Source organism: Eumetopias jubatus, unplaced genomic scaffold (assembly GCF_037043125.1).
Source record: "Eumetopias jubatus isolate StellerSeaLion01/CBP00866 unplaced genomic scaffold, mEumJub1_p1.0 scaffold_7, whole genome shotgun sequence".
NCBI classification, from domain to species: domain Eukaryota; kingdom Metazoa; phylum Chordata; class Mammalia; order Carnivora; family Otariidae; genus Eumetopias; species Eumetopias jubatus.
Window position 1 is genome coordinate 96197338 of NW_028274813.1, and position 24500 is coordinate 96221837.

At 39.0% G+C, this 24500-nt stretch overlaps 1 protein-coding gene across 1 annotated transcript in view; it reads right to left on the reverse strand.

The window, feature by feature from the left end:
* Positions 1–605: 605 nt before the first annotated feature.
* Positions 606–24500, reverse strand: part of RAB27A (RAB27A, member RAS oncogene family) — a 78399-nt gene continuing 54504 nt past the window's right edge. Inside the window, exons 4-7 of the mRNA XM_028099900.2 lie at positions 19619–19704; positions 17295–17398; positions 12764–12887; positions 606–2998 (exon numbers count right to left, since the gene is read on the reverse strand). Coding sequence (XP_027955701.1) covers positions 2800–2998; positions 12764–12887; positions 17295–17398; positions 19619–19704 — 513 coding nt within the window. The 3' untranslated portion in view covers positions 606–2799. The remainder of the gene's footprint in view (positions 2999–12763; positions 12888–17294; positions 17399–19618; positions 19705–24500) is intronic.

Sequence of the window (24500 nt, forward strand, 5' to 3'; positions counted from 1 at the left end):
TGTTTTATAGTGGAAGAATTTTCCAGTTATAGTCACCAATATTGCCAAAAATAGACAACCTGGAAATACCATACAGAAATTTCCAGTTTATAAAAATGTCAATCAAAACATTCCCTTTGAACACTTTTTAGATTGTTAGCAATCTTGACATCAACTTTAAGATACAGAATGTACTTCTCAGATTTCCTAATTTCTCACATAAACGATAAACATATGTGAGCCTGTCTAAACATTTCTGAAGCTGTTTTTATTTTCAAATTCTACTCCTCTTTGAACATTAACAGACTCCTATTTGAAAACCCGTTCATTTGACCCTGCTGCCAGTTAAGGCCTTTGTGCAGTTCACCAATAACCTACTGTGTAGTGGCCCTTTTCTGTGTAGTGGCAACACAATTTTGAAGAAAGCTGCCTGAGTCCCATTTGTCATGGAGCTTATATATTTTTTTTTTAAGATTTATTTATCAGAGAGAGAGAGAGAGCGCACAGCTGGGAGGGGCAGAAGGAGAGGTAGAATCTCAAGCAGACTCCATGCTGAGCAGAATCCCCAGAATACCCCAGAATACCTCAGAAGGAGAGGTATAATGAAGTCATATTCACACACAAACTTGGCAGACGAGACCACTTTTTAATTATAAGCTTACTTGGCACAAAGTTCACTGAGGATACACTTTACTTTTACACAGTCTTATAAATAGAAAAATACACTGATGCACAAAAATGATACTTCGATACCAAATTCAAACAAAGGATTTTCAAAGACAATACAGGTTATTTATTTCAATAGTTAAGGATGGTTCTTGCATGTGCACTATATCATGTATATGTTTGTGTATTATGCTTAAAGCCAATGGGATATGTAGCTAATTGCTTGTTTGGTTCTTGAAAAAAGTGAAACATATAAATATTGTCTTCTTTTTAACTACATAATAGACCATATAAAATGCTGCCTGATACGTAGCTATAAAATTATGATTTGCTAAACTGAAGTCTATGGCAACTTTAGAAGGCACTGTTTGTGATTAGGACCCTGCCCTTGTAATGTCTGGATCTTTTCCTTACTGGAATACACAATCCAAATGCACAGGACTCAATGACTTTCTTAGTATTAACAAGAAGTCTTCATTTCAAGGATAGAAATATATAAGATCTCATTACTCACAGCTAAGTTTTTTAAGGGAGTAGTAGGAAGGAAGCACCAAAGAAATAGGATGGAGCACTGGGTGTTATATGCAAACAGTGAATCACGGAACACTACATCAAAAACTAAGATGTATGTATGGTGATTAACATAATAAAAATTAAAAAAAAACAGCTATTTGAAAATTACCATGTAAAAGTAATTACTTCCATCATGGCTGTATTTTTCTAATTACAGTTCTTCCAATCATTTGCCACCACAAAATACATTTATTTTTATTCTTTGTTTAAATTACAATGAATGGTAATTCTTCCTAAATAACCATTAAGTTCTTTGGAAATTTTAATCTAATTTACTTAAACCACTTTCTTTAATAAATAAGAATTTTCCCCTATGACCTTTATAAACACCTGCCATTAAGCATATTTTAAAGTTGATTGATATAAAGACACTTAGACAATGCAGAGGAATCCATGACCTTGGCAAGACCCAGAGAGTACAATAAATGCCTGTGATCTAAATAAAAAATATAGGCTATTTAAGGCTTCATTTTTCTTATATTGAGTTATAGTATTAATGTAACTGCTTAAATACAACTTTCTTCTACCAAATAGCAAACATTTTATGCAATTAAAATCTAATTCCTTTAATTCCACCAATGTAAAAATAAAACAAGTTGCAAATATCAATAATATAAAGCATGATGGTGAAGACAAAAGATTAGTAGTTCACAAGCTAATTAAAACTGCAGTCTGAGGATGCCAGACCAACATTATAAATATGAAAGAAAAAAGAAGCTAAATGCTTACTTATCCCAAATAACTTCAGCATAAGCACCAGCTATGTTCAAATGTGGCCAGCATGTAGGCCAAGTATAAACACACAGATCACAATGAAATACAGCCATAAAAATCTAATTCACTGATCCTTCAATCAGCCCTTCAGAGCAGTAGGAATATAGCAGGGAGCTAGAGGCCCCACTTCAGTTGCTCACACTACATTAAGATACCCCTAACCTCACCCCCAACCCCTTTCCTACCAACAAGAACCTCAGTGAGTATACAATTGGTCAATCCACTTTATCCAGAGTCTACAGATATAAGCATAATTTATGCTATATTCATTTTAAAGAGATTGTTTATATAAATTAATACTCAAGGACATTGAACTGATGTTTGTGTATATTCTTATTTAACATTCAAGTGGTTTAGATGGCATTTTACAAGGTCACCCACAGTACAAGTGGGTTTTTTAATTTGGATTAAAGACTGATGGGTAGTTTTATAATTGTATCTAAGATTTTGAGTGTTAGACTCTGGACTGATGTATGTTAAGGCAGGTGATGGTATCTTTAGTCATTCTACATAATAAATGCACTCTTCTGTAGCTACAAAATCCTCAATTCTGAACCATCTCCTGCCATGGGTTAAGGTCTTATAAGGCACTTTTGGCTATGTGAAATATTTCTCATAACTCTCGGGCTGAATCTTAAATATTTAAAAGCTGCAGCAAATGAATTTTAAAACTGGAGAGGTCTAAGTGGGACGGTAGAAGCAGTTTGTACATAATGCCTGCTCATCTCTCTCTGTGCCACATATATCACCCATAGAAAAGATCACAGACACGGACCACTTGAGTTATTGTGTAGCTCACTGGACTCTTCAACAGCCACAGATCCCCTTCTCCTTTTCTTCATTCAAGTGATCTGTGGAGGTGTGACCATTGGATCGGACCACTCCTTCAGGAATCCAGGATTTGTCTACACACCGTTCCATTCGCTTCATTATCAGGTCCAGGAGCATCTCGATTGCTTCGCTTATGTTTGTCCCATTGGCAGCGCTAGTTTCAAAGTAGGGGATTCTGCAAGATGGAGACAACTCAGGCAACAACATAAGAAGGAAAAAGACCGTGACCTTTCCCCATGATAATGCAACTTCAAAAATGAGTATAAATATATAAGACAATAAAAACACTTTACCACAGGGGCTCCTAGGTGGCTAAGTCGGTTAAGCATCTGCCTTCAGCTCAGGTGGTGATCCCAGAGTCCTGAGATAGAGCCCTGCGTTGGGCTCCCTGCTTGCCAAGGAGCCTACTTCCCTCCCTCCCTCTGCTCCTCCTCCTGCTTGTTCTCTCTCGCGTGCTCTCTCTCGCTCTCTCTCATGAATAACTAACATCTTAAAAAAAAAAAAACACTACTACAACAGGGTACGTTAAAAAGTAAAAAAGACAATAAAATAATTGACACTGACTTCCTAATAGAAAAAAAAAAAACCTCTGGAAATTTTCATTCCCATTTCACAGATGATTAAACTGAGGCTCAGGAAGATGAAGTAATTTGCCCAATTTCATAAAGATAGAAAGTAGCAGGGCTAGGCTTTGAATCCACACCTGCTTGATTCCAGCAGAATCTTAACCACAAATTCTACTGGCTCCAAACTAATCTACTTTGTATGAGGATTTCCAAAACAAATCCTTTTTGGCTTGCTGCACTTGGGGTGGGACTGACATTAGAGAGGAATGCAAGTTCACCGGCTGTGTTTGTCACTTGTCAACTCCAGGCAGTATTCTTGGACCATAAACTTGAAGACATTCTGAAATCTACAGCATCTCAGAGTTTCTCAAGGACATCAGTCTTTTGTTATCCAAGGACCTTGGTATATGTTTAATTTTTTAATAACTCACCAAACAGTTTCAAAACCATAAGCCTGCTTCTCACATAATTTTGAGAAATCAGTCTTCTTGCAGTGGGTTAGTCTTTGCAAGAGGATTAATCAACTTCCACATTCTTCCTGCTTCTTACTAAAGCCATGAAAACGATGATAGAACTTTATTTTCTCCAACTATTGAGTTCATTTCTGCTATTTAGTAAGAAATCTGACCAACATGCTCTGAGATATAAAAACTGCAAAAGAAAGTTGTTTGAGAACCTCAGGGGGTCCTGCAATTGAATCCAGTAAAGTGTTCCTTACATTTTTAGGGACTTTAAAATCCTCCGCTAGTTCTTACTTTTCTTGGAGAACATCTTTGTTTTCCTGTGTTCTCCTAGCATGTTAACACTACATCAGTAACTCTGATTACAATGTCAGTGACTCTTTTATTATTTCTTGGCTAGAAGCAGCTTCCATAATGAGAGCTTTTATAGATTTTTTTTAAAACTTCCTAGTGCTTTTACAGATCTTCCGCCAATTGCTTAGCTTCTCATATCACTAAGAAGCACATTAGGGGGTACATGTGTAGGAATGGAAGGCTATTTCTCCATTATGATTCATCATGATACTGTCTTATTATCTGAACACTTCCTGTAGGAGCTGACAGGCCTTGCAACCGGACCTCTGCAATCCTCTTCTGCTTTAGAATAGCTCTTAAAAACTGGTTGAGGAACTTGTAATTCATTTGAGCATTTATCCACCCACCTGTGAGTCTTGCAAGACATGGTTGTTCCACTGATTCTACCATGCTCATGTTCAGACCCCTCATACGGACTCTAAAATATCTTAATCAGAGAATGGTATGCTGAGCAAAATACATGGTCTTAATGTTTTTAAACCTTCTGCCTGGCTACATCTTTGGTTGTTGTCAGTCTTCTTAATTCCACCTTCAACTACTGCCTTATCCACAGAAGAAGATAATGCATCTTTCCCATTTCCCTGGCCACATGCAGTATTTGATTACCAAGTATTAAAAGGGCATCCTCTGTGGGGATTTAACATCTATTTGTCGAGTACTTATGATGTTATTGAGCTAAATCAATGGAACAGTGTTTGATGCTGCCATTGTTACAGGAATACTTTGAGATTGAGAATTCTCAAAATTTCAATATTTATATTTTCTTCATCCTACACTTTCTCAACTATACCATGAAGAATCATTTAATGTCTACAGAACATTTCTCATGCTTAAAAAGAAGGCTTAATCATTCTATCACCATTCAGAAATAAATTGTTTCATGAGAAAGCAACTGAAAAATTCATCCCTCTCCCCAAGAATAGTAAGCTGAAATTGGAAATGCAAACAGAGAGAGAGAAGGAAGAGGAGGGAAGAAGAAAGGAAGATGAGAGGAGAGGAAGAAAGAAGTTGAGCAGAAGAACTTTCTTATCATAGTAATGCACATCTAATTTTTTGAAATCCCCTCAAAGTCCATTATAAGTAGCTTTCGAATTCAAATCTTGAGCCTCATTGATTTCCTCAACTGAATTTCCATTAAGCTATTTCTACTTTCCATAGTTTTTCCCTCTCAGCTCCTGAAAATTGCTCAGTTATTTTTGAGGCATAAATGAGAAATCATAGTTGAAAATCCTTTTAAAAACCATAAAAATCTATGCATAGAGGTTACAAACATCTTGGACACTGGTTAAGAGGCATAACCTCTGAATCCAGGCTGCCTGGATTCAGATCCTAGCACAACTTCTTAGCAACTATATAACCCTAGCAAGCCATTAACCTCTGTGCCTCAGTTGCTTCATCCCTAAAACTAAATAGTATCAGTACCTTCTTATAAGGATTAAATGAGTTAACATTTAAAGTGTTTATATCAGAATCTGACACATATAAAATGTATCATTTTTGACATGTGTATCATTGATAAATGTTTCTTATTTCCAACACATAATAGGTTAGGTTACAAAATTTTGCTTGTAATTTTGTTAACACTCAGAACACATTATCCCATAGAAAAAATGTCACTGAGTCAGAGAGAGTCATAGCTCCAAGAGACCTGAGCAACATTATAAACACTAAATTCCCAAACTAGCTTACAAACTATTGATTTAATCCATAAGGTAGCGATCTACAGTACTGCCCTAAATTCTAGTACCTGGGACCATGTTTCCTTTCCTACATCAGGGATGGCTCACTCAGACCTGTCCTTGCTGAAGTGCTTCATGCTCCAAAGTATCTGCCTACCATAAGTCCCCATCAGATTCCTCATTGCCCCAAGTGATCTTCACCAAATGCAGAGAGAAATGGATCTTACTTTACTGATTAATACTAAGGTATAAAAGACTGGTGCCTCTAGCAGACCTATAAGCTATTGTCTAATATATTTACTAACTTAAGTATTTAATTGGTAGAACTTCAGGGTATAGGAGTTAAGTTATAAATTTTTTAAAGTCACTAGTGTTAATATTGTACATCTTTTAATAAGATGTAGTTTAGATTTAGAACTCTAAATTCAAGGAACAACCTTCTCTCCTTCAAGGATATTTTCCTGCCATTTGTGAACCTCTGGGTCATGTGACCGGGAGTCTGGTTAACAATCTTTTTTTTTTTAAGATTTTATTTATTTATTTGAGAAAGAAAGAGAGCGCACACAAGCAAGAGGGAGAAGCAGACTCCCTGCTGAGCAGGGAGCCCGATGCAGGACCCAATCCCAGGACCCTGGGATCATGACCTGAGCCAAAGGCAGATGCTTAACCGACTGAGCCACCCAGGTACCCCAACAATCTTAATCTTTAGACTAATCATTCAGAGTCTTCTGAACACCTTGGGGTAATGCGGTTTTTGTTTCTACAAGAATTAATGAATACTTGAGTTCACTTTACTCTGCTCTCCACTCTGTAAGCTGCCAGAGGAGAAGCAAATGAGATCCACAGAGAAGACCCTGAAGTAAGCCTTTCCACAACAAAATAATGCTCCAGAGACAGAAATGTGCCTTTGTGTTCACATCTGAAAATTGGACTGTTCAGCTTGTCCTAAGGGCAAAGGAGTCTAGAGGATGGAGTTAGTACTATTTTATGTCCACTTTTAGAAGATGTTCACTTTTAGAAGGCATTTGGGCTACATTATCCGAACACTTCTCCATACCTGTAAAGTGGGTAACAGTGGTTCATGGGGTCATGGCAAGGAGGAAACAAGATAATACATGTTAAGGACTTAGCACAAGCCTAGCATCCAGCAAGTGTTCAATAAATCTTAATCTAATGGGGTTTTTCCTTCTCTAAAAAATAATATTCTGTTTTTCCTAAAACTTACTAGGCAAAAATTTAGTAAAATTAGCTTAAATTCAAGAGGATCAACTGTCCCCCTTTTTTAACCATAGAGAGCGATACTGTTCCTTCTCTCCACATGGTGGTGCTAACGTAGCATTACTAGGGGCGGTAGTGTCAAACTTTTGAAAAAATCCTGTGCAGCTAATTGTGATAGCAATCCAAAAATGACCACTTAACAGCTGTTTGAAATGCATGCAGAACACCAATTTTGGTACATTTTTCAAAAAGAAATAGATTAATCACAGATTTTAAAATAAACAAAATGAGCAAAATGGCAAACTACTTCAAATCAATGATGGAGGGGTATTATCATCATTTATAGTTTTTCACCAGGGCATCTATATCCTGCTTATGCAATAGGTCAGGGTCCACACCAAGCTGATTTCTCTTATTTCTACCCAACCAGAAGATCCTAGATTACAGTTAGAGGTTGTCAGGAATGAAAACAAGTGTATTTGATGGTTCTGTCAAATGGTTCTAGATATTTGGCTCACATGTGGATCCAGATATTATGGAAAATTTTTTCACTAAATTAAGATAGGAGTCTCACTACTTTTCATAGTCTGTTGAATGCTAAATGAACAAGCACTTACAAGAAATGGCTGGTGTATGGGCTGTTTCAACCTAGGAGATTGTGCCAAATGAAATCTAGATCTTCCACTGAGTTGTGTGGGGTTCTGAAAATCAGTCTTGTATGTTTAGTTTTAGCTTGTGTGTGTGGTTTTAAAACATGCCCACCCAATGATACATCATTATTTCTTAAGTGAAGGAAGGATGTTATAAAGTATGCAAAGAATCAAATTATTTGAGATCAAGCTATTCATGTCACATTTCAGCTAGTTCAGACTAGATAGGACACTGAGCTAAGCCACTTGAAACCCAGAAATGGTTTGTTCTCATATTACTAATGTAAATAAATATTAACACATTTCTGGATTAACCAGAAACTCTTGAGCACCTTCCTCATCAATAGCCAGCAACCTCTAGTGGGGAAAAAGTCATCTTAAACTGGCTGCCCTTGAGAAAGTAGATCTTAAAAGTTCTAATCAGAAGAAAAAAAAAATTGGGGTGCCTGGGTGTCTCAGTCGGTTGGGCGTCTACCTTCAGCTCGGTCATGATCCCAGGGTCCTGGGATCGAGCCCCACAACGGGCTCCCTGCTCAGCGGGGAGCCTGCTCCCTCTCCCTCTGCAGCTTCCCCTGCTTGTGCTCACTCTGTGTGTGTGTGTCAAATCAATAAATAAATCTTTAAAAAAAGAAAAAAATTATAACTGTATATGGTGATGGATATTAACCAAACTTATTGTGGTGATCATTTTGCAATATATACATATATCCAATCATTACACTGTACACTTAAAACTAATACAATGTTATATATCAGTTATTCTCAATTTTAAAAAATGTTCTACCCATTCCTTTGTACAGCACGTGAAATATGTACACATTCAATTATTATGCTTTCATCGTATTCACAATTTTCTGTATTTCCTTCAACTCAGAATCAAAAATGAAAGGCTTGTAATGACCACCAACTATCCTGTGTGAAAAAGGAAGAATGGGAGGGCATTTAGATGCAGCTATTTTTACTCACTAAGTCCTTGCCTGCCCAGTTATGGCTGGCACTCCCTCAGTACCAATCCCAGCATCCCTTCCCAAACTGTATCACAGCTGATTTAATCAGCTGTGAGAGAGAAAAAATATCCTCTTTCCTCAAACATGGATTTTCCAGTGATGAGTCATTAAGCACATTTCCTTCACCCATGCATGGCACAGTAGACAACTGCTTCATATTCTGTGCATAATGATTTATTTAACTATAGTGTCAAGGAAAGTGTCTGCCAGCACGCACACCTGTGACTTGTACACCAATGGTTCTCAAAGTGCTGTCTTCAACCACCTGCAGGAGCAACATCTGGGAATTAGAAACATAAATGTCTGGGTTCCACCCTAGATATAGTGAATCAGAAATTCCCCCGGGGGGGGGGGGGAGCCAGAGTTCAGGTGATTTTGTTACACACTAAGGTTTGAGATCCAATAGTATCACCTCAAAGAGGAATGTTGCCAATGCTGGTTCTGTTTGCTCTTCTTACATATTGGACTTTGTAGCTATTTTTTAAAGTGTTTTGGCAACAGTGTAGCCCATTCTCATTTTGACTGGCAGGAGGACAAGTTTGGACAAACATTTGTTTTGCTCCTTTCTCTGACTTCATTGACAATCTTCAATATAACATACTAGAAAGCATTATTTTGCCCTTGTTCTAGAAAAACCTAAAAATTACAGGGAATTAGAGGCTAATATATTCTTAGTCTACTAAACATAAAATTTCTGATGTTCTTCATCATACATTCAATTCACCCTTTCCATTTTTGGCTACTGCATGAAAGTCTTATTCTCAGATTTATTTGTCCTCACAGATTTATTTTCCGTATTTGTACTATAACATGTTCTTTATTAGGTTTGCAAAATTTTTCTGAGACATAGTCTTTCATTCTCCAAGTGCATGTATATTTAAGAGAAGCACTATGAACCGATGATTCATTTTTAGGTACTGGGGGGGAAAAGGAGCACAATAGTAACAAAAAATGCAAATTTCTCAGACAACATACAAACGATACGAAGATGTGCCATTAACCATACTCTATTTTACCACTATTAGCATGGAGATGAAGTGACCAACATAGCGCTTTAGTACATGTGCAATCAATAAAAATAGGATTAAAAATGAAAAAAAAAATCTGTGAAAATAATCATTAAACTTACATGCCAAATTTGTGAAATGCATATGCACTAAACTGTTTCTTTTTGCTTCTGAAATTGCCAAACAGCCAGAACTATATTTTTTAAAGATTTATTTATCTGAGAGAGAGAGAGCAAGTGCATGTGTGTTGGGGGTGAGGGAGAGAGAATCTTAAGCAGGCTCCATGCCCAGCGAGGAGCCTGCATGGGGCTTGATTTCATGACCCTGGGATCATGACCTGAGCTGAAACCTACAGTCGGACACTTAACCAACTGAGCCACCCTGGTGCCCCCAGAACAGTATTTTATGTTTCCTAATTCCTAAGGAAATTCTGTTTCCATCTCTTTCCTTTCTTCTCCAATAGATTCCATTATCTTATCTGCTAATCCCTTCTCTCATTTTAACTCAGAAACCTGAGATTGAGCCCCCCTTATGAAGTACTCCCCAGACCTTGTGAGCTGGGCACAGATGAAAGACAATCCCTGGCTCCCCAGACTCTGCCTACAGACAGAAGGCAATGCCGGGCTCTTTGCTACCAGGAAGGAAGTGGAATCCTGAGAACCAGAACAGAAGAAACAAAAAAAGGCTGAAGAAACCCAGTGGGGGAAGAAGTCTATCCTGGCTCCCCTCCAGTACTTGAGAACATACTTGCTGGCTCTAGCTAACTCCTCTAGATGCCCTCTTTCTTTTGGCCTCACTAACATACGTCTCAAAAGCATGGTCTAGGTCCACAGTTTCCATTGCTTCATCACTTACTTCCTTCTCACCCCCTTGCAACATAGCTCCCCAGCTCCCAGTTTCGACACTTCAGTATTCTCCGTGGTATCTGGCCTTCCTCTTTCCTTCCTACCACATTACCTGAGTGTCTTTCAAGAGTAGAAGAGCATATCAGAATCGCCTGTGGGGCTTTGCCAGCCTCCACCTCAGAATCACTACTCCAGGCCAACTGTGTCAGAAGATCAGAAGTGAGGCCCAGATCCAAGTATTTGCTAAGAGCTCCCCAGGTACTTCTAACATGACAATCATGTGGAGAGATTTTAAGAGACACCAATGCCCAGGCCCCCACCTGCGGAGGTTTTGTAACATGTCATCTTGGTAAGGTTGAACAACATTTCTGAGAATTTCCTTTCCAGTTAGGGTGGATCGCAGGAGAGGTTTGGGGGAGTTTGGGGAGTGGAAGTGAAGCAGCAGCCTTTCCAAAGCTCTCATACATCACTGCTGACCTGCTGGCTCGTCTGGTTGGCATAAACCAGCAACCAGATGTGGACCTGCTCCACCTTCCCCAAGATCCTCCTTCAGTTTCTCCAACTCCTCGGCCAGGTGCACGTGCTTAGCCCTGTGACAAAGGTCCCTGGCCTCTCTAGGATACCCAGACCATCCAGGTCAGAGGCAACAAGCATGGAGGCAGGTTTCATTCTGTCATTATGGGTCCTAGCTGGTGTTTGTTCTCCCCACCTTAAACACCCTCCTTTCCTGACTGCCTGACCTGTGGACTTCAAGTTTCAGTGTCAAAATAACACCGTAAGGATTACTTAACCAGCTCCCACAAGTGCATAAGGTCAAACACCTGTACCAAATCCCTTTATACGTAAGTATGTTTCTTCCACTGAATCTTGCCTGATAAACCACTCCAGACAAATTACCTCAGAAGCTCAGAGGTGAGGCCCAGACACAGGCATTTGTTAAAAGCTCCTCAGGTGCTTCTAACATGGTTAGGCACCATCTACCCTAGAGTGAAAACCCCCACAACCTATTGCAAATCTGTGCCAGAGTAAGCCAGTATAGTTGATGGGAATGGATACACTCCCCAACCCCATGCTGTCTTGCCCCACCCCTAGAATTGAAAAAGATTTAAAATCCTGTTCTGCCCCCACCCTACCTATTTTCTCTGATTTAGTCCTTTTTCTTTTCCACAAATGCAGCCCCTAGCCATCTAACAGATCACCACAATCTCCCTGTCTCTAGTATTTCCTCCCTTCACTTCACCCCAGCCACTACCCCCAGACTGATCTAGAGAAGTACTTATCACATCCCTCCACGTTCAAAGGATTTCAGCAACTCCCTGCCCCCCCTCCATCAGTCCAAGGAAGAACAAAGCAGTTGTCACACAATAAAAAGAGAAAGGCCCTCCTCTAGCTTCCTTGGATTCTGCCTAAAAACCAGGGCCAGTAGCTGGGTAACATCCCCTACCTCTCTCTCTCTCCCTTCCCTTCCTTCTCAACTCCACTTGCTGCCTCCCACTTATATTAAAGGTAATTAATATATACACATTTGAGTTCTCATTGTATTAGAGGCAGAAAGAAAGTAAAGCACAAATTCCTTTGTAGAGATACCCTTGACATTTTAATAAGCAGCGGCTAACCCTTTCTTTCATGTTCAATTAATGCTACTGTGATCCTATTCCCAGAGTTCAAGGAAGAAGACAGTATTTAGATGATTCTCCACCACAAAAACACAGCCTAAACCATGGGAATTTCTATGCTCTCCCAGCATAGAAATTTCAAAGCCGATAGGTCTTCTTGTATGCTGGGGCTCTCTACAGCAGCACATGAACTGGCTTTGAAATTTTCTTGCTGAATAGAGAGAATTTTCTTACCCCATGCATCTCCTATTTGCATCTTGGGAAAGCAGCCTTATATAGTTAGGGCATTTGCCCTCAAAGGTGTCTTTAAACACCAAGAGATTGAGAAAATGGGACTGAAGCATGGCCCTCACCCAATGTTTTTCCTAGGGTGCCCACTATCACATAATATTAATATGTAAAGTAGGTATTTATACTTCCCAAGGCCTACATCTGAGTGTGTTTCAATTTTTTGCTTTTGCATCTTCTGTCATCCATTCATGTGCTAATGTTTGAATTGGGAATGTTTTCTCTAGATTTCTCCACAAAAGTACTCACCCATATTTCTCTGCAAGTCCTCTTGCTTCCTCCTCTTTTACTACTCTCTGGTCTTCCAGATCACTCTTATTGCCACATAACACTATATCTGGGTTTTCACAATATGCATGCATTTGTAGCTGGCCTGTAAGAAAAATTATTATAGGTAAATAATATGTGTGTGATCAATGGAGAATATATGCAAAAGTGCTCTGGAAACTCTAAGTGGATGTACGGACATAAGGAAATGATAGAATGCTTTCAAAGCATCAATAACCTAATCTGTAAAACTGAATGGATGGGACAGAGATGTAAAGTTATCTTTAAGCACACATCCCACCTTATTTATATCAGAGAGGAAGAGGAGAATTCGCTAACCCTCCAAAAGTGCACGCGTGAATGTAAATGACCATTTACACACACACCTGTGGTTATCTTTCTATTGAAGGTCATTTGAAAAAAACTTGGAGAAGTTTTAGTTCTTATTGCTAATCATAAAGCTATAGTGCCTCCCCATAGCAATATTTTTAAAAGAACTGTCTTCCTATGAACTAGCTTGTTTCCATCTGAAATGTTTTCACATTTTTCTCTTATCCTAAGGCAGAACCAATTCAATTTAAATAAGACAGACATATGATTAAATGAGAGAAAACATAGAATAAATAGGAAATGACTCTGTCACCAGAACTAAGGGGAAGCAGAAGACTATAATTCTTATTTCACAGCTTTTCTTTTTACCTGAAAACCTGTAAATAGGCACACTTTTTTTAAAAAGCAATTTAACAGGGGTGCCTGGGTGGTTCAGTCATTAAGCCACTGCCTTCGGCTCAGGTCATGATCCCAGGGTCCTGGGATCGAGTCCCTCATCGGGCTCCCGGCTCTGCAGGAAGCCTGCTTCTCCCTCTCCCACGCCCCCCTGCTTGTGTTCCCTCTCTTGCTGTGTCTCTGTCAAATAAATAAATAAAATCTTTTTTTTAAAAAAAAGCAATTAAACAGAAAGAGCTTCACTAAGTTAAATAGTTTTACCTCCCAAAGAAGTATTCATCATACCCCATAATAAAATTAAAGCAGCCCAAACTTTCCACAATAAGATATAGCTCAAAGTTGGTATGGCCTAATTTATTTTTATCATGGTTAACCAAAAAACTGTTGACATTTTAGTTCCTCATTACAAAGTCATGTTCATTATATCTTATCAAGAGAAAATCTAATCAGCAAGCATTCACTGATTATTAACATAGGCCAGATACTTGGTGCAGAATTTCAGGGCCCTGACCTTTGCCCTCAAGGGACAACCAGGGAACAAGGCCTGCATTGGCAAAACCAAACTGTGTAGGTTTCCAATAACTGCCATGTGCTTTCTTTTCTCCAGGCTGGTACACATGCTCTCCCCATGTGCTTGAATACCCAACGACAACCTTCCTTCCGGGAATCCCCACCCCTTCTTTTAAGACTTGCCTCTCAGTTATAGTTACCTCTACAGTGAAACCTTTCTGGTCTCCAGAGTGGCTCTGTGCTCTATTAACCCCATATATGTCCAGTGTCATGATTATGAGCATGAACTCAGAACCGACTGTGTCCAAGACCGAGCCCTGGCTCTGCTGTTTACTAGCTGTGTGGCCCTGAGAAAGTTGTTTCCCCATCTGTAAATGTTAATAATGAGGGTACTTACTTCACAGGGTTAAGGTGTGGATTAAGTGAGTTAATTCAGTGATTCTCCCGGTAAGGTCCATGGGCCTTACCCTCACCAGGGAACTTGTTAGAAATGCAAATTCTCAGGTTCCACCCCAGATCTACTGAATCAGGAATGCTGGATATGGAGCCCAGAATCTGTGTTTTAACAAGCTCTCTGGGTGATCCAGATGCACACTCCTACTTGAGAACCACCAAATTAATATGTTAAAGCATTTAGAAGTGCTAGGTAAGTATTACCATTAATGACGTTTACTAGTATTTGTTTATTTTGGAGACTCTGGGAAGTGTGATTATTGGTGATTTTTCCTTTTATTTCTTCCTTCCTAATTTGTCTACGAAGACTGAATTATTTATTTAAAAAGTAAATTAATCAATTCTTTAAAAAAAATCTCACTAAGAAAAAGACACATACATAAATAACTACTACAACCCAGGGTGGTATGTGCTAAAAATCCTATAGGTAGTACAAAATATAGCAGTTACGAGGAAGGAAAACATTTAATCCAACAACAGTTACAGAAAATTTCATGGAGCCCATAATTTGCCAGATTTTAAAGAATAAGTAGAACTCTAACCAGTTTTAAAAAGGGGGTGGGTGTGGAGGGAGTGGGTGTGGGGACTGCTCTTCAGAGAGGCAGAATAATAGGGATAAAAATATACAGGCAAAAACATGTAAAATATATACCTGTTGGGCTTTTATACCACTCATGTGAAGCTACAGAAACAATGTTTAGAAATTCAGGCTACTTTAAAGTTTCTTTACAAAACAGGCTGCCACTCGAGGAATAACTCTGGGCATGACCTGTCCATTCTCTGAGCTCTAGGAAGACAGATAAGTGAATACAACACTACCCGATTCCTTTCAGATATCAGATTTAGGCAGAGAAGACTCAGCTCTCTGTTCCGTCTTCTGAATTCAGCAGGGCTCACCTTTGAACTGGCATGTATCACCTTCCCAAAGGGCATGGAGAGCTTTGGAGTCAAGAGAGAACTGACTGCCAGGGCAGCTCTGGAGAAGCTAAAAGGAAGGTACAGACCTGCTCTCCTCTCCCCCAGGCCATTCAGGGCCCAGGAGTCAGCTACTTGTTTAAGAGGCGACACTGCCTTTGTTTCCATAAAAAAAGAAGAAATGAATAATCCCTGTAATATTCAAAATGCTAATAAGCAGAGGAAAAATAAAATGTATAGACAATTGTTATTCCTAATTAAGATTTGATATTATTATCTCTGATACTGAACACTTTTTTTTTTTTTTTTTTTAAAGGCGGGTTGGGGGAGAATACTTTCCATTGAAGATATGAAATCTGCAGAATGCATAAATTTTCTCTACCTAATTGCACGATAAGAATTCTTTTACACTATAAGGATAACAAAATAAAATGCATACATTACATATAATTTCACATAATTTTGTTATTTATCTAATCAGCTAAAAAGTCCAGATAGGCAAGATTTATCTGTCTCAGAGTTTCCATTTCTATCTGTGAAAACAGGTGGGTTGATGATCTCTCAATGCTAAGATTCTATGAGCACATCTCTAATAAGAGTCTTACAGTGTTTGACTTAAAGCCTCAGAACTTGTTACAATGATACAAAGAAGAGGATGATGAGCAAGGGCTGAGGATAAAGCACTAGAAATAGCCACCATCATTCAGCTTTAATCGAAATAATGAGGTGTGCAACACAGGCATTTAACAAAGTGAAGCCCAGTGAGCATAACTAAATTTGAGGAACCTATACTTAAAGTATTAAATAGCTCTTCAGCCCATAATGATCAACTTAGTTAAGAAAGAGCATAAAAGGCTACTGAACGGAAAGCCAAACTCCACGTCCTCCAAGGACAGCACTACTCTTCAAGGCCCAGAGTCCTCATCCTAAAATAAAGACACACCACCTGTCTGAATCTGCACCCAGGGTGCTTGTGAGGATCAACTACAAAGTATGTGAAAATGCTTTGAAAAATCACGATGCACCATATAAATTACTCATTTAAAAACTCCTTAAAAATAAGGTTTCCTACTATCAAAACCACAGCCAATGACCCCTTCGTAATACCAAAACACCAAGTTATTTTTAAATAGTAGGTATTTTTAATAAGTATTTTCATTTTAAGGATTTGGATGTTAAGAATTTAACATCACAGCCTTCCCCAAGAGATTCTCTAGGTTTGCACTAATACAACTAATAGAGAAATGTGTACTTTTGCAAATTGTCATTTGATGAAGTGGCAGGATTTTAAGTGGCTGCTAACCAACCATTTAAGAGATTAGGATCTCTCCAAAGAGCCAAGATGAGGGTGTGTGTGTGCATGTATAGTGCTGGGGACCACTTTTGCCAGTGTAATTTTAGAATCTTCCATGATGGGATCCTTCTGGCAACTGCTCTGGCCTTAAAAGGAGAAAAGGAAGCTCTGAGTACAGAAGAGACATGGAGCCAGGGGTATGATCTACTAAGCCTTCAAAAGATATTTATGTCTATATAATAGATGTATTAAACCCTGGATGATATGAATCCTGATAGCATACAATAGGCAAACAGATACTTAGAGATTTAACTTTTCTGGGCTTCTGTTTCCTTATCTATAAAATGGGGATGAGAGCACCCTCTGTTTTCCACATGTAAAGTGCTGCCACGTGCCTACAGGATAAGAAGTACCCAACAAACCAAAGTTAGTATTACTAGGAAAAGCAGAGTATTTCAGTAATCTTTGCCCCCAAAGTAAAACCTTGCTCCTTTAAACAGCATTTTTAATAGTACTAGGAGCTCCTCCAAAACAACTTACAACAGAAGTAGAATTTCAGAGAGCACTGTATTGTGGGAAGGGGGGAGTGGGAGACAGGGAAACAATAGCACTTACTTATCCAGTTTCTGACATTGAGGAAACTTTGCTCATTTGTCAGATCAAAAAGCAGAAGAAACCCCATAGCATCTCTGAAGAATGCTGTTGTCAAGCTACGAAACCTAGGAACATAAAAGCAGATTAGTCACCTAAATCATGGCCCCACTCCTGAAATATAAAACTACCAATAGTGCCCTCGGCCTCTTCCAATAATTCATCAATAACAAATTATTTAATAATGTGCCATTGTTTCTAATAACTTCACATTATATACACATATTGTATCTCTTAATTACATAAGATTTAGGAAATTATGCTATCAAATAGCTATCTAGAGCCACAAAGAATGCCTGAAAATATACTGAGACCTTATAAAACACCAACAATTATCAAGTTATATTTGGAATTCAATCTTACAGAGAACAAACTGATGGCTACCACAGGGGAGGTGGGGGGTGGGGAAGGGGGAAATATATAAAGGGGATTAAGAGTACACTTATGATGAGCACTGAGAAATGTATGGAACTGTGGAGTCACTCTACTGTACACCTGAGACTAATATAACACTGTACGTTAATTATACCGGAATAAAAATAAATAAAATAAAAACAATCTCTGTAAGTTTTTAAAAATTAAAAAAACAAATTGGATGATGATATTCCAAAAGTACATAAGACGCTTATTTATCACTTACATAAGTTTATATGTTAATGGACCATGTGATTTGAAAAATCAGACTGCTGGACAGGAATCACAAGAACTAGCTCATGATCCCTTAGTCTCAGTCAAGAATTTACTTAATTAGGCCCAAAGCAATGGTTCTTGCTGTGTACGTTTTCTTTGTCCCTAGAAAGTTCAGCTTGACTTGATGTTGCAATGGGGTCCATGACCTTTTAATTTTAGTCTCTGAAGAGGTCTCATAACTCTGATAACCATTTCTTTGGCTTTAAGGTGGGAGTAGTATTGACTCAGTCTTATCCTTTCTTGGTACTCTCTCTTCCAAGGCTTTATCCTGCTGTCTCCCCTCTCTCTCCGTCTAAAGGTCAGTTTCCACTTTATTTTGTTTTTATGTAACCTCTGCAACTGACAGGCATAGATTCCAGGGAAGAAAATACTCGTATGAATTTGTCATCTAATCTGTTTTTTAAGTTTTCTCAAATATTTCTAATCAGTGTTTTTACAAGAAGAGTCCTTACCCTTTAGGAATACATACCAACGTAGTTATAAATGAAAATATCTGATAAATGGAATTTGCTTTAAAATCATTTGGGGTTTTGGGCTCCCTGTTCTACGGGGAGCCTGCTTCTCCCTCTCCCACTCCCCCTGCTTGTGTTCCCTCTCTCGCTGTGTCTCTCTGTGTCAAATAAATAAATCAAAATCTTTAAAAAATAAATAAAAATAATTTGGGGGAGGGGGTAAGAAGGGATAGAGGTATACATGAGATAAGATAGGCTACAAATTGATTACTACTGAAACTGGGAAATATGTACATGATTTTATTATACTATCCTCTGTAGTATATATTTGAAGATTTTCATAATAAAAAGTTAAAAAACAGAACACTTCAGGGGCGCCTGGGTGGCTCGGTCGATTAAGCGTCTGACTCTTGGTTTTGGCTCAGGTCATGATCTCAGGATCGTGAAACTGAACCCCAAGTCAGCCTCCGCACTCAGTGGGGAGTTTGCTAAAGTTTCTCTCTCCCTCTCCCTCTGCCCCTCCCTCACCCTGGCTTGCTCTCTCTCTCTCAAATAAATAAATCTTTTAAAAAATAAAAACGAAACAGAATACTCCAAAGAAACTGTGAGAGAAAACAGCAGCTATAACTAAAAGAAATTTTATATCAAGGTTTCATGTGACTTATTTTGATCAAGCAACTTCTAACCATATGAGTTAATTCCAATCAGATTTTCTGTGAGGTTTCCATAATCAGGCAAGAATAATGCATGTAATTCTGCAGTTGTCTTTGTGGCTGTGTAAATAGCTAAAGTAAATGGAGAAAAGTGTATAAATCTTAAAGAACAAGAAGAACAAGAACAAGAAGAAAAATGAAGAAGGAGGAGGAAAGACAAAGCAAGGAGGAGGAGGAGGAAAAAGAAGGAAGAAGTAAAAACTTCATAAGTAAGATAGTCTATTTTGAAAAGGATTCATTTTTCCTTTGACCTTGTATGAAACAGACATCATTATCATTTCAGGCTGATAAATTTCCTGCTAATTTAGCAGCATGTCTTATCTAGATGCAAGTCAACTAATCAGCTGGCCTCTTCCTGCTCAGGTACTGTGTGAAGGGCATAGCTGGTGTTCCCTTTCCTCCAGTAAGGAACACATAACTGAAGATCTCATACCTCTCCTGCCCTGCTGTGTCCCATAATTGCAGGTGGATTCTCTGACCTCTGCCAATGGTTCCATCTGGTCCATTGGCTCTGTACACCTAAAATAGCAAAATGAAAGAGAAAAAGAAAACCTTTGAGACTGATGAACTCTTCTCACTTTTCTATTCAGTAAAGCTCCCATAAGCATCTAAACTTCTAAAAAATCCCATCTGGAATACAACCCTATTTGTATGTTATTCCAAATAATTGTCTTTGGATAATAGAATAATTTGTATTAAAACATATATACCTTATATATTTTTATAAATATATTATGAAATATATAGATAACACATAATTTGTATAAAAATAATAATCTGCTCACCTTTCCTCAAAGTTCCCTCAGGTCACTAGTATTTTTCCCAATCCCATCTTTAAAAAGTACTCTAAAGCAATTTTATAGGTAGGACCTCTGAAGATCTCTTCTTCCATAAAAGCAATGAAATGCTGGCAAAAAAAATGTCAAAATCCACTTTTTCCAAACTCTGAAAATTAACAGACTCGCAATGTTCCAAGACGCATCCAATCAAGAAAAATGGCTGAATATCAGTAAAAACAGTAAACTTTGTGCTGTTTTAATTTATCCTATTCCCATCCCACTCTTCCCAGCTCACCAGTGGCCTTGAAAACCAAGAGATGCACAACTATAGTAGCTGTGAAAACAATCAGTTCACTGGGCAGTGAAGGGAGTGGAGGCAAAACAGGTTTGAAGCTCCCCAAAGTCTCATCTCCAGAGTACTGTCTGAAAGTTGCCTGTAAAGCTCCATTCCCAGGCCTTGACTTGACTTCGCCAAACTCAGAGCTTGCTCTATGATAATAACCTTACCCTTAGGGCATTTGTTGAAAACGATCAGCAGCAATTATTTAACATCACAGCTACCAAAGGCAGCAATACAAATTGGGGCTAAAAAAAGCCTAACGAAAAAACTTGAAGGAAAAAAAAAAGGGAAATGAGATGTCCACGGGGAGATTTGAAAAGCTCCAAAATGTTCTTTGGAATGTACCAGGCCAGTTTCATGTATAGCACTGTACATATGCCTGGGAAAGACTTGAAAAGACCCTATTATCTCATCTCTAGCTAACTTCGAGGCTCTTCTCAAGCAGGAAGTGAAAGTTAAGACAGAGTTGTAAACTGCCTGCAGGAGCATTAGGCACATGTCCCAAAACAGACATGCACGTGCACACATGCATGCACACGCGCGCGCGTACACACACACACACACACACAGTGTCAGAAAAAGCTGACAGACTTATTGGCTCAAGAAATCTGTCTGCTCATGGGTGCCTGCATAGTTCAGTCAGTTAAGCATTTGACTCTTGGTTTTAGCTCCAGTCATGATCTCAGGGTTGTGAGATAGAGCCCCATGTCAGGCTCCATGCTTAGCACAGAGTCTGCTTGAGATTCTCTCTCTCCCTCTGCCCTTCCACCTCCTTGGGAAAGGGGAGGAATATAATTCTAGAATTGCCAGATTATATTATTTAAAATGTCCAGTTTTCAGCAAAGTTTAGGAGACACAAAAAGAAACAGGAAAGTATAGCTCATACACAGTGGGGGAGAGGAAATCAACAGAAACCATCCCTAAGGAAGAGGACTTAGTAGACAAAGGCTTTCTTTTTCTTTTTTTTTTTTTTAAAGATTTTATTTATTTATTTGAGAGAGAGAATGAGAGAGAGAGAGAGACCACAAGAAGGGGGAGGGTCAGAGGGAGAAGCAAACTCTCTGCTAAGCAGGGAGCCCGATGTGGGACTCGATCCCGGGACTCCAGGATCATGACCTGAGCCAAAGGCAGTCACCCAACCAACTGAGCCACCCAGGAGCTCCAGTAGACAAAGACTTTAAATCAGCTATCATAAATATGTTCAAAGAACTAAAGGAAATCATGTCTAAAGAATTAAAGTATAGGGGCTCCTGGGTGGCTCAGTTGGTTAAGCATCTGCCTTTGGCTCAGGTCATCATCCTAGGGTCCTGGAATCAAGCCCCACATCAGGCTCCCTGATCAGTGGGGAGCCTGCTTCTTCCTTTCCCTCAGCCGCTCCCCCTGCTTGTGCTTTCTTGTTCTCTCTCTCAAATAAATGAATATTTTTTTTGAAGAATTAGAGAAAAGAATAATGCCTCACTGAATAGAGAATGTTAATGGAGATAGATATTAAAGGTAAAAAGAAATTCTGGAGTTAAAAAGTACAGTAACTGAAGTGCAATATTCACTAAAGGATTTCAATAGCAGACTTGAACTGGCAGAAGAAATAACCACTGAATTTGAAGACAGGTCAGTTGAGGTTATCCAGGCCAAGGCACAGAAGGAAAAAGAATAAAGAAAAATGAACAGAGTCTCAGAAACCTATGGAACCATCAAACATACCAACATATGCATACTGGCAATCCTATAAAAAGAAGACAGAGGCAGAAAATATTTTTGCAGAAATAATAGACAAAAACCTCCAAAATTTGATGAAAAACATTCATCTGCACATTCAAGAAACTCAATGAGCTCCAATAAAGTAATAGAGATTGACTAGACACATCATCAAACTGTCAAAATCCAAAGACAAAAAGAGAATCTTAAAAGCAGCAAGTGAAAAGTGATTCATCGCATACAAGGGATCTCAGTAAGACTAACAGCTGATTTCTCATTAAAGAACAATAAAGGCCAAAAGGCAGTAGGATGACATAAAGTGCTGAAAGAAAGAAGACTATCAACCAAGAATTCTATATCCAACAAAGCTGTTTAAAATTGAAAAAGAAAGACATCAGCAGATAAACAAAAACAGAAAATTCATCACCAGCATACTTGCTATATAAGGAATAATAAAGACAGTGCTTCAGGCTGAGATAAAAGGACACTGGGCAGTAAGTTAAATCCATAAAAAATAAAGAGAACCAGAAAGATAACTACATAGGTAAATATAAAAGACAGTATAAATGTATTTTTAAATTCTTTTCTTCCATCTGATTAAAACACAACTGTATGAATCATCATAAATCTGTTGATTGGCACATAACATATCAAAATGTAATTTGTATGACAATAACAGTGCAAAGGAGGGAGTAGGAAATGAAGCAGAGTTTCATGATAGTATTGAAATTAAGTTGGTATTAATCCAAACTACACTGTTAAAAATTAAGATGATAATTGTAATCCCTAGGGGAACTATTAAAAAAATAACTCAAATATATAGTAAAAATAATGACAAGGAAATTAGAATGGTATACTAGAAAGTATATAACAAAAAATAAAGTAGTCATAAAAAAAGAGGAACAAAAAATAAGACACATACAAAACAAGTAGCAAAATGGCAAACATAAATGCTTTATCAGTAATTAAATATAAATGAATTAAATACTCCAAATTAAAGGCAGAGATTGACAAAATGGATTTAAAAAATTGATCCACTATGTACTGTCTATAAGAGACACGCTTTAGATTCAAAGACACAAAGAGGTTGAAAAGAAAAGGATGGGGGAAAAATACCATGCAAACAGTAAATAAAAGACAGTTGGAGTGGCTTTACTAATATTAGAAAAAATAAACTTTAAGACAAAAATTGTTATTAGGGACAAAGAAGGATATTTCATAATGATAAAAGGGTTACTCCATTAAGAACATGTAGGGAGAGGGGGCAGAGCAAGATGACGGAGGAGTAGGAGACCTGGCTTTTGTCTGGTCTCAGGAATTCAGCTGAATAGGGATCAAACCATTCTGAATACCTACGAACTCAACAGGAGATTGAAGAGGAGAGTAGCAACAACTCTCTGAACAGAGAAGCGACCACTTTCTGGAAGGTAGGACGTGTGGAGAAGTGAATCCGAGGCGATATTCGGGAGGATAGACGGCGGGGGAGGGGCCTCCGTCGGCCGCTTCTGGCAAGTGATAGAGCCGCGGAGCACAAAATCGGACCTTTTAGAAGTCGGCTCCGCTAAGGGACGTCACTCCAGTGGCTAAGCGGGGGGTGGAATCCTCCCGGGACAGTGTGGACTCAGGACCCTTGGGGTCACAGAAAGACCGGGGGTGCCTGAGTGCGCCAGAGCTCCCAGGTATCGGAGCGGGGAAGCCGGCTGCAGAGACAGAGCCGAGGCACGGGCTCTCAGCTCGGGGTTGCCATAAACTGTGATCCGTGGCCCACTTGGGCCACTGCTCCTCCAGCAGGGACCCAACAAGCGGCAGAGCCAGGGAGACTCCCCTTGCTCCCCCGGGAGGAGCGGCGCAGGAGCGCACCGCAGGATCTGCTGGGTTTGGAGACTCCACACGGGGTCGGGTGCCAGAGATAGAAACGCTCGGTCACAGGCCGGGTGAGCACAGAGTGAGGCTGGAGACCAGGGAGATGGGAGTGACTGCTTTTCTCTGGGGGCGCACTGAGGAGTGGGGCCTGAGTTCTCAGCTCCTCCAGGTGGAGATTGGGAGGCCATCATTTTCACCCTGGTCCTCCAAAGCTGTACGGAGAGCTTGCAGGGAACAAAAGCTCCTGAGAGCAAACCCGAGCAGCTTGCTTAGCCCGGACCGACAAGGGCGGGGCAATTCCGCCTCCGGCAAAGACATTTGGAAACCACGGCAACAGGCCCCTCCCCCAGAAGATCAGCACAAACAGCCAGCAAGCCAAGACCAAGTTTACCGATCAAGGAGAATAGGAGAACTCCAGCGCTAGGGGAATACTGCACATAGAATTCATGGCTTTTTTTTTTTTTTTTTTTACCATGATTCGTTAGTTCATCAAAGTTAATTCTTTTAACTTTTTTTTAAATTTTTCTTTTTCCCTTTTTCAACCAACATCTTATCAATCCCTTTTTTAAAAAAAAATTTTTTTTTCATTTTTAGAGTCATATTTTATACCTTCATAGTAGTTACCCTTACTTTTGGCA